Source organism: Desmodus rotundus, chromosome 11 (genome assembly GCF_022682495.2).
Source record: "Desmodus rotundus isolate HL8 chromosome 11, HLdesRot8A.1, whole genome shotgun sequence".
Classification (NCBI taxonomy): Eukaryota; Metazoa; Chordata; class Mammalia; order Chiroptera; family Phyllostomidae; genus Desmodus; species Desmodus rotundus.
The window spans coordinates 10,921,816-10,932,069 of record NC_071397.1 but is presented as its reverse complement, the minus strand read 5'-3'; the positions used below and the strand labels follow the sequence as shown (position 1 = coordinate 10,932,069).

The window sequence follows — 10,254 nt, the reverse complement described above, 5'->3', positions numbered from 1 at the left end:
CCTGTCCCAGGCACAGGTGGGGCTGGAAGGGCCCAGGAGAGCAAGGCAGGCTCTTCTGACCGAAGACCAGGGGGAGCTGCGGCCTCCCCGAGCAGAAGGCATTCTTCACGCCTCGCAAGTGTAATCTAAATTGGCAGTTCTCAACGTGGGGGATCTCAGGGCTCCTCTCCACTTCCAAAAACTGAGGATCCCAAAACTCTTTTATGTGGATCATAGCTATGGGTATTGACTGTAGTAGAAATTAAAACTGAGAAAGTTTTTAGATATTTACCCACAGATTCATTTTAAAATCATAAATACTGGAGCAGGGATAGACAAAGGTATTCAGTAAGGATCAGAGAAGTATTTTAGGCTTCGCAGGCGACATGGCTTCTGTGACAATTCCACAACTCTGCCGTTGTAGTGTGGAAGCAGTGAGACGGTAAGAAATTAACAACTGAGCACGGCTGTGTTCCAATACAATTTTATTTACAGAAACAGGCATGGGCCACTTTGCTTGAAAACAAGCCTCAAAAGGATTAAACTGATCTTCAAGGAAGTTAACTATCTGCTAGAATAAAGCCCGATACAAAGAAAACAAAGCCAGCAATGTAACATTCACAATGTGTACCGCCCTTTGTAGGGACTAGACCAAAGAAATGGAGAATGACCGGGATCCAGGAGAAAAATCAGTCAATAGAAACAGACCCAGAAAAAAGCCTTATCTGCTAAAGTCCTTAGCAGATGAGGGCTGTAACCTATTATAAACATGCTTTATATGCTCAAGAATGTAATGGAAAATACAAATATAAAGAAGAGAAAAAGTATGTAAAAAAGAACAAAATGGAACTGCTAAAGACGAAAATACAGTACCTGACATGAACATTTCACTGCAAAGGCATAAATTATAGACACTGCAGAAAAAAATCAGCAAACTCAAAACACTGCAATACGATTTATACAAAATAAAGAACGAAGGAGAAAAGGAATAATAATTTTTAAAAAGAACAGAGCCTCAATAACCTGTGAAATACCGAGCAGTCTAAGATACACGTCCGCCCCAACCAACAATGTAATACCCATAACCCCACATTAACTACAAAGATACAGAGAGGTTGAAAGGATGGAAAAGGATAACCCTGCAACCACTAATCACAGGATAACTCGAGTAGCAACATCAATATCGGACAAAGTAGGTTTTAGGCCAAATGCTGCCAGATATAAAGAAGGGCATTTCATAATGACAAAAGTGACAATTCCACAAGAAAACATAATAATCCTAAACGTGTATGTAGATAACAAAACTTCTAAACAGAAAAAAAAAAAAACAGAACTGAGATATACGCAAGTACACAATTACAGTTGGTTACTTCACCGTAACACTCTCGGCAATTTACAGAACAGGTGGAGAGAAGGAGGATTTAAAAATAGAGAAGGCTTGAATTCTACTTATCCATGTGACCTACCTAACTGGTATTTATAGAACATTACAGCCTGCAGAATACACATTTCAAGTGAACAAGAAACACTGACCGAAACAGACCATATGCTGGGGCCATAAAACAAGTTTCAATAAATTTCAAGGGATTGCAATCATCCAGAGCATGTTCTCAAACCACAACGGAATTAAATTAGCAATCAGTAACAAAAAATTAGAACAGCGCTGTGAGGAGAAATATAATGCAAGCCACGTACGTAATTTAAATGTTCTACTAGCCACATTTTTAAAAGTAAAAAGAAACAGGTGGACTTAATTTTAATAATGTATTTTATGTAAGCCACTATTATCAAAAATACTCATTTCAACATGTAAACAATATTTTTCAATGAGTTTCTTTTTCCCCCAGACTAATCCCACAGACCACTTACAGCACACGGGCATGGGGGCCAGCCACACGCCAAGTGCTCGACTCGCATGTGGCTGGTGGCTGCCGGGCCGGATGGTGCAAGGCAGCACAGAAAGTTAACAAATGTTAGAGCTGATAACGTCAACATCTATGTATCACTAAGTTGTATTTTTTTCCCCCAAAGGAAAAACATCTTGCCTTAAGAAAGGAAGACTTTTGAAATGTTTAGGCCTGTCTAAAAAAGAAAAATGGTTAACATGTTAATCATAGAGGTTGCTAATTTGTCTTCAAACTTTGACTCCCTTTAAGTCGCTCACTACTGCAGTCGACGACAAAACCCGTCCCCACTTTAGTAGCGGTTCTCAAATCGGTCTACCACTCCCTCATTCTGCAGATACCTGTTGGCTACTTTAAAGTTCTTCTGTTCTTAGATGTGTGGGATACCCCACTGCCCCCCCGATTCTTTCCTGCAGACTCAGCGCACAGGGGTCTTGTGCCTGTTGGTGGTTTATCCCCACCCGCGTGTATTTTGGAGCTCACAGGGAGGGACAGCTTGTCATTCAGTTATGTTGTAAATGCTGTCCAGGGGTCTTTGGTTGTTACACTCCAGCCATCACCGTCATCCTAGAATTTAATTTTGTAAAACCTATGAATGTATTGCTAATAAAAATAAACTTTTTTTAGGAGATAATATTGTTGAACTTCCCTCCTTGTCTTTATCTTTGGCTGAAAACGTGGAATAAAGGGGACCCAAAGAAATAATGTAGGCCTGCAGGAAAGGTAGAGAACAAGGAAACACTTCCAAGGAACGGCCTGAGCGCAAGAGGCCAGGCAGAGACACGAAAAGGCTGGACCCAAACCCCAACACTGGCCACCGGGGACAACCACCAAATGGAATAAAACAGCTCTGAACAGTGAACTGGCACGCATGCCCGGAAGGTTTCCCTGAAACTGAAACAAGAAAGAGTCCCCTTACCATAGTGTAAAGGAGCTGTAACGGCACCAAAATTGGTTCGGACACCAGCTCCATTCCTTACTTCGCCACTAAGAAAAACAGGCTTCAGTGCGATTCTGGAAAACAACGGTCACTGGGCCAGCTGCAGACCTACCCTCGTGCCCTGCTCTGTGGTACTGGCGTTGTAACCTACAAACACTCCTCGTCTGCCAGTGGACACAGTTCTAGGCACTGTCGCTCGGCGGCACTGGAGGGACATTGCAAGGGGAAGGGCCTGCTGTCTCCTGGTTCCAGAGCTGACCCAGTTGCTCCTGTTGAGTCACGGTCAGCCCGTGACTCTGGCCAGCGATGTGTGAAAGCCAGCGTTCTCTAGAGTTCTGCCGGCAACCCAGGGGCAGCTTTCCTCCCCGTGTCCCCGGCACCCAGCAAGTGACTTCCTAGGGCATTTCCCTGAGCCCCCGCCTGCCACGTCAAACCGTGGCCCCTCAGCAAACTTCTGCATTCAGTGGGCCGCACACCTCCTTCCATGAGATCTCAGTCTCAGCCTTGGGGGAAGGAAAGGGCTCTTCTAAGTCCACCCCTCCCTCGGGTCTCTCTCAGGCTACAAGCAGTGGCTGCTCCCCACAGCTGCTAGTCCTGTGTTCTTTAGAGATGTCTTGGCCTCTCTTGGTGGTTAATCAATCCCATTACTAGTTAATAATTCTTCATATTGAATCCTCCCTGTTCAAATTCTGGTAGGGTTTCTTTCTCCTGAACCCTAAATGATACCATAATCATTTGTAAAGTTTAAAAGAGGATGTATATTTTCTATATCATTAAGAAAATTAAAGCCAGGAAATTACAGTCCACTCAGGAAATGAGAAGAACCAGTGAGAAAGCGTGAAACATGATCACAGAAGACCAAAGTCAGTAATTAACATAAAGCAAATGAGCTGGACTCCCCTAGTAAAATGCAGACTCTCCAAACAGGCTGAAATATAAAAAGACATGCTGTTTAAGAAACAACTAAAAACTATATAAAAGGCAAAAATAAAAAGATAAAAACCAACTTATCAAGCAAACATAAACAAAAAAGAAAAATATTCTAATATCCAAGAAGTAAAATTCAAGGCAAAAACAAAAATTGGACAAAGAGTAACTTTATAGACTAGTAAGTCTTCCCTATATACTGTACCTAACAGACACAAGTATTTGTACACTAAATAATAGCATCAAAATACACAAAGCTAAAGCTCTAGGCAAACATAGAATTGAGAGAAGGAACTATATTAGGAGACTTTAAGACAACACAACTAGTCTATGGTAGTTTATAACCAAAAGCAAGAACATAAAACTGGAAAAATGTAATTAAAGTGGCTGAATAAACACGCGTGTCGCGCACAGTCATCTACAGAATACTTTTTTTAAAATGCTAGGCCCCCAAACCTCAATGAATTCTAAAAAGCAGTTAAGCCACATTTTCTTTCTACAAGGTAAGAAGTCCTAGAAGTAGCCAAAACTGGAGGGGAAAAAAGCTAACCACACAGAAATTTTTAAATATTCTTAATTAATAAACCAAAAATTTAAAGCACAATAATAAACTACCTAGAAAACAAAACACATTAGCATGGCTGGAGTGTGAATATATTTGAAATAAGAGATAAAGAAAAGCCTTCAACATATTCATTTGTATACAAACAAAAAAATATATAAGCACGACTCGAAAAGTTACAGGAAAAAACTCTAGAAAAAACAAAAATAATAAACATATGAGAAATTAATACAAAATCACTATTGATAAACAAATCCAAACTGGTTGTTTTGAAAAAAGGTAACCTTTAGCAAGCCTAACCAAGGAAAAATAAGAAATTTTTAAAAAAGGTAAATTTCTTAGAAAGAACAATAGAAATTTATTTTTAATAAAATTCTCTAATAAACACACTAAATCTCAAAAAAATAAAGTTTGCTAGAAATGTATGCTACCTAAATTTAGTACATAATAAACACGACTGGAAAACTACATTTGAAAATAGTATTTTACAGCTACTTAAATTTAAAAAGATGACATACTAATCACAAAGGAAACTGAGTTACCAAGAAATTCTTTCCAAAAAGGGCTCCGAACTCAAGTTTCGTAAGCACAGTCCTTCAATCTTCCATGGCGCAATCCACTCCCATGCTGTAATGTAACTGCTTAAGGCAGAGAAAGCACATACAGTTACCCTGCCCACTTCACAGAGTTAGCAAAATCCAGGCCCAAACTTGGACGACAGCCAGAAGACCAAACGCACTCATGTGAAACGCAATTCTCCTAAGTAAAATATTAGCAAATCAAATTTCTAGTACCATTAAGGCAGTCACATTTTAGGAAAAATGTGTTCCAGAGGACACCACGTATTTTGAAACTAATTTTCCCCCCAAAATCATGGAAAGCAGGGGGCGCACGAGTGAACAGTGGAAGTCCACACTGCAGTGTTTTCTCTGAGCCTGCCTCTCACCTCGCCACTGTTCCTACTCTTTCAGAAAGGACTCTTGCCCAGAGTGGTCGTTTCTTCTGGATCTCTATCCCCTTTAGCTTCTGTCCCAAAGTTGCCGAGATTTGAACATGCTTTTCAACACCAGTTTTAACACTGCCATTTAATGAGTGCCTGTAAGAGAATACGGTACATGCGAGTATGAAACTACCAAACTCACTTTCAGAGTGGTACGTTACCGGACACTAACAAAGGAGGGTGGCACTGTATTTACAAGCCAAAGCTGCACCGCTCTGTGGCAAAAGCAGGAATACGTTACAAGTGCACTGAGACTACCAGATCTGAAATTATGCGATTCCGGTTCATTTTTTAGGCTTGTTAAGTATATGCATTACTTCAGATTTTGAAATGGAAGTGAGTCTTTACTACTGTTAGATCAACAACTTTAAAACTGTATAATTCAAGACTACATAAGATACGAGTAAACTGTAAATGTTTTTTTAAAGATTTTATTTATTTTCTTAGAGAAAAGGGAAGGGAGGGAGAGAAACACCAGTATGTGGTTGCCTCTCACGCGCCCCCTACTGGGCACCTGGCCCGCAACCCAGGCATGTGCCCTGACTGGAAATTGAACCAGTGACCCCTTGGCTCACAGGCTGGCACTCAATCCACTGAGCCACACCAGCCAGGGCTGTAAATCTTTTTTTTCTTAAATTAATTACTCTACCTGATTCCAGGTATTCAAAGATGATCTGCTGCTGGAAAATGTATTACGTCAACAGCACTCTCCCTCCGGGGAGCAGGCCCACGCCTCTCTCGCCTCACAGGCGTGCATCTCCGCTTTGCTCTCCTCATCTCTAAGGGCTATCACGAGGCCTGCAACCCTTAGCTGCAGTGGGGAGCAGCGGGCAGCAGCAGCTCGTCCCGGGCTGGCCCCCTGAGCCTGTCTCAAGGCCCCTTTTCCCTTCCCAGGAAACCAAAGCAGCTCCGCCCGGGCTCTCATGGTGCTTCTTCCATCCTAGGCCCTTCCTCGTTTCACTGCCCTCAGCCTTAATAAATGTACTCTCAAAATCAAAAATATATGTGTGTGTATATATGTCATCACAAATCAAATGAAAAAAACTATATAATCATCTTAACAGATACCCAAAATGCATATCTGACAAAATTCCAGGGCCATCCATACCCAACTCAAACTCTTTAAAAACTAAAGGTGGAGGGAAATTTCCTTTCTAGATGAAGAAGAGCTGACTCACAACAGCCAACCTAAAGGTAAAACACTACGTATGGAAGTTTAACGGGAACTATGGGTGTTCCTGTTGAAGTCAGAAACGAAACTAGGATGTCTACTATTATAATCGTTATTGAATGTTGTTCTGAACATTTCAGCCAATACAGCATGCAATAAAAATTAAATAAAACTGTCAGATGAACATCATTATTCATAGATATCAAAGTATTTTCCTACTAAGCCTATGCAAAATTACTGGAAAAAAGAACTAGAACTAAGTAGAGACCAGGAAAATGTAATTTAATGGTCTGACCAGCACTATTGCTGCTCAGATCTTTCCACATCTTCCATCAAGACTGTTTCTACCCTAGCCTGAGGGTATGGTGACAAGATGTTTCTAAAAGTATCTAACCACGTCATTCCTTTGCTGAGAAGGAAAGCTTTTCATCACAGAAGATCCAAATTCCTTACTACGGCCTTATACAACCCGGCCTTGAACAAGCGCCATTCTCGACTCCGGCCGCAGCAACTTTCTGTCCCTGGAACACACGCTTGTGCTGGTTCTTCACTTTGCTGGCACTGCGCTTCCCGCGCATCTCACACGGACGGCCCCTTCGAAGATGTCGGTCACATCCTGTTTTAAACACTACCTCCCTGGAGAGCTCTTGGATCCTCCAACCTAAAGTAGCCACCCAGTCACTATTTCCCATTGCCCCATTTTAATTCCCTCCACAGAATCGAAAGTTCATGACCTGGTACTTCTCCCTGTATGTTTATTATCTCCTCCCACACGTCACCTCGGTGAGAGCAAGGACTGCGTCTTAATAACTGTTCGACTCCAACACTTACAACTGCCTGGCATGTAAGAGTCACTCGGTGAACATCTGAATTTTAGTTGGCTGTCATTCTCAACAGTAAGCTCTACAAAACAGGACCTATGCCCACTTTATTCACTGTCCCATCCCCAGGACTCTGACACTAGGTATAGTTAACACACCTCCTCTTACAGTTAACAAGTATCTGATGAATGAATGAATGAATCCCTCCCTTTTAAGTCCGTAATATTCAAAGATTGGGCAAATTTTTTCGGTGAGTCCAACACATTGTTGGCCTATACTGATCTTGCAGCCAACCAACACTGCCCTAAATGATTTCACATGGATTGTTACACAGTCAGATCTTCCCACCTCTACCCATCCACCCCCAAATTCTACACTTGCGATTGACTTAAGATAAACACAGAGCTTTAATACAGTTTGATAACCTTGCTGAAATTAATCTTTAAAATGCCTTTGTCAAAAAATATTTACAAGAAAATAACAGGTCAAGAAAAATTAAATCTTTTGAGTCCTAATCCATTAACTATATATGTGAATAGCTAGGCAGAGAAGAGACCTTCCCTAAAATTATATTGAAAAAAAAAGGCATTAAAAAGCTAATCTATCTTGTCAGTACTATAGACAAATGACCATTCTATGCTGAATCAGTAAAAACTAACAAAGCCACAGAAGGACTGCCTCTGAAGGGTTTAGTTTAAGATACTGGATCACCATTCTATTACCAAAGAGTTGCACATTAAATACGATACAGAGTATACATTCGCTGGTTTGTGGGCACTCTAAGCATCCAATTACTTCAAATAAAAGGCTACATTCTCAATTTTATCTTTTGTTTTTATTCAAGAGTATCCTCACAGGCAGCACTTGAAAATCACGCTTTTAAAATAAAGGCCAAAACCAAAAAAAATCTGCAAATAAGACACTGCTTCACGAATGATTGTCATAATAATTTAAACCCTAAATGTCCTGCAGAGTTAAAGTCTTTATACATAGATTGTGTAAGGTCGATATCATTTAAAATAAACAACCACAAACCCCACAGACCACAGGCGAATTTGTCAATGAAGATGAACATCGGTTTCAGCCTTCCAGAGTACGAAAACCAGCAATTAATTCATCCCGCGACAGAATACAAACTGTGCTTCACATTTTGGACTTCAAAGTTTCTTTCTCCAGCAGCAAATCAGCAAATCTTTGCTGAAGTTCCTTTTCTCTTTCCTGTTGTCGCTGAACATCTTCTTTTAGACACTTAAAGAGACAAAAATATTAAAACAATTATTTCATGTGGAAGCATACTGAAAATTAAAAAGACCTTACGGTACTTTACCCTCTTACAGCTGGGTGAAGTCACGGCTCTCAGAGACAAGAACTGCCCACAGAAAAGCAAGAATAGGGGCTACTTGCGCTATGAAGCAAACACTACTACACCCATTCTTTGGTCGTGTGACTGCCATCTTTTTGTAAAATCTCTGCTTCTATCTCAAATAAACAAGCCATTGCTGTCCTATCGATACCGGCCAATGCACTTAAGCCCCGCCTGCACTTCATCTGGGTAAGGGCCATCGTGCACACTAGGGAAATACGGTTAAATGTGACTAAAGGAATTTGATGCAATGGTTTAATGTACCCACGAGAGCTATATGAATGGAATACAATTAGGTTAGTTTTAAGGGACAAATGACAAGGGTTACTTATTTCGCTTCATCAGGTATCTTTATACAAAGCAGAAAGTTAGTAAAGGAAAAGCAATTTTATCTACCACTGGCCCAGTCTACCCATCTACACCTGGGCAACTCTGCATCAGAAAAGTTTAGGCTCCCACTGAGAAAAGCCAGACAGTATCAGCTTCAGAAGATAGCCCGACAGGAAGAAAATTTAAAAAGGAAAGCCCTGGATAAGTCTTCGCAGCTCTCTAAGCAATGCTGCAAGGCAATAATGTTACCTCCAGCCTCCGGGGAATGGCTGAGTCTTCATGCTTCTTGAGCTCTTCAAAAGTGCGCAACTCTAAGTAAGCCTGCTCGATTTGGTCCCACAAGTCATTCAACTGTTTCATGAGCCCCATAGCACGAGACTGGTAACCCCCAAGCAAAATTTTCATCTTCTTCTCCATCTTTGCGGCTCTCTTGGCTTCTGTCGTCATGTGACCTCTGTTTATCTAGGGGAGACCAACGAGCACACGTGAGCACAGCAGCTAGATAACCGGGCGCCACGGGCCGTACTGGTTCAGAGCAAGAGTGCACAAGAGCCCCTCACTCTTCGGCTGCCGAAATGCTGCATTAGGCTTCGGGAGAATCCATCTTGCCCCTTGAGGGTTTCCCAGGTTAGTCCTGAACCAACTATTTATAATAATTTCACCCACGATTCAATCTCAAAGCAGGCTTAAATTGCACAGGATGGAAAAAAACTACTCTTTGCTTCTGAAAATTGCTTCTGCTGACATTAATCTGCACTGAGTCTGGAACAGGCAGTGACTCACCTTCACCACCTACATCTCGAAAATGCACTTCTCCACTATACATGCACATTTTTAATAACCGAATATCCAGTTAGTGTACTACAGTCGTGATCAAAACATAATCCCTCAAACTATGAAATTACTAGATTATTTTTATAATATGAAACCCCTGAATTTGGCACATTTGGCACAATATAACACATTAAGGAAAGAGAATATCACATTTGTCAACAGAAAGGTTTTTTTTGAGGAGTGAAAAGACAATATAAAATTAAGAAAAATGACAGTTTTCTGTTAAATATGTATATTGAGCACAGGTGAACTGCCGCCTCAGATCATCCTAAAATTAGGGGAAAAGAGTTAAAATGTACAAACTCACAAAAAAACAGGAGAGGGATGATGAATACAAGAAAGATTTGAACAGAATTCTAAAGCACAGGGGCAGAGAAAGCCCCAGCTTAGACGGTCCGAGGGGGAAGGGCAGGGGACAGGTGT

The 10,254-nt window shown here is 41.1% G+C and overlaps 1 protein-coding gene across 1 annotated transcript in view; it reads right to left on the bottom strand.

The window, feature by feature from the left end:
- Nucleotides 1–2,011: 2,011 nt before the first annotated feature.
- Nucleotides 2,012–10,254, bottom strand: part of CDC5L (cell division cycle 5 like) — a 52,800-nt gene continuing 44,557 nt past the window's right edge. Inside the window, exons 15-16 of the mRNA XM_024557756.4 lie at nucleotides 9,247–9,459; nucleotides 2,012–8,552 (exon numbers count right to left, since the gene is read on the bottom strand). Coding sequence (XP_024413524.1) covers nucleotides 8,448–8,552; nucleotides 9,247–9,459 — 318 coding nt within the window. The 3' untranslated portion in view covers nucleotides 2,012–8,447. The remainder of the gene's footprint in view (nucleotides 8,553–9,246; nucleotides 9,460–10,254) is intronic.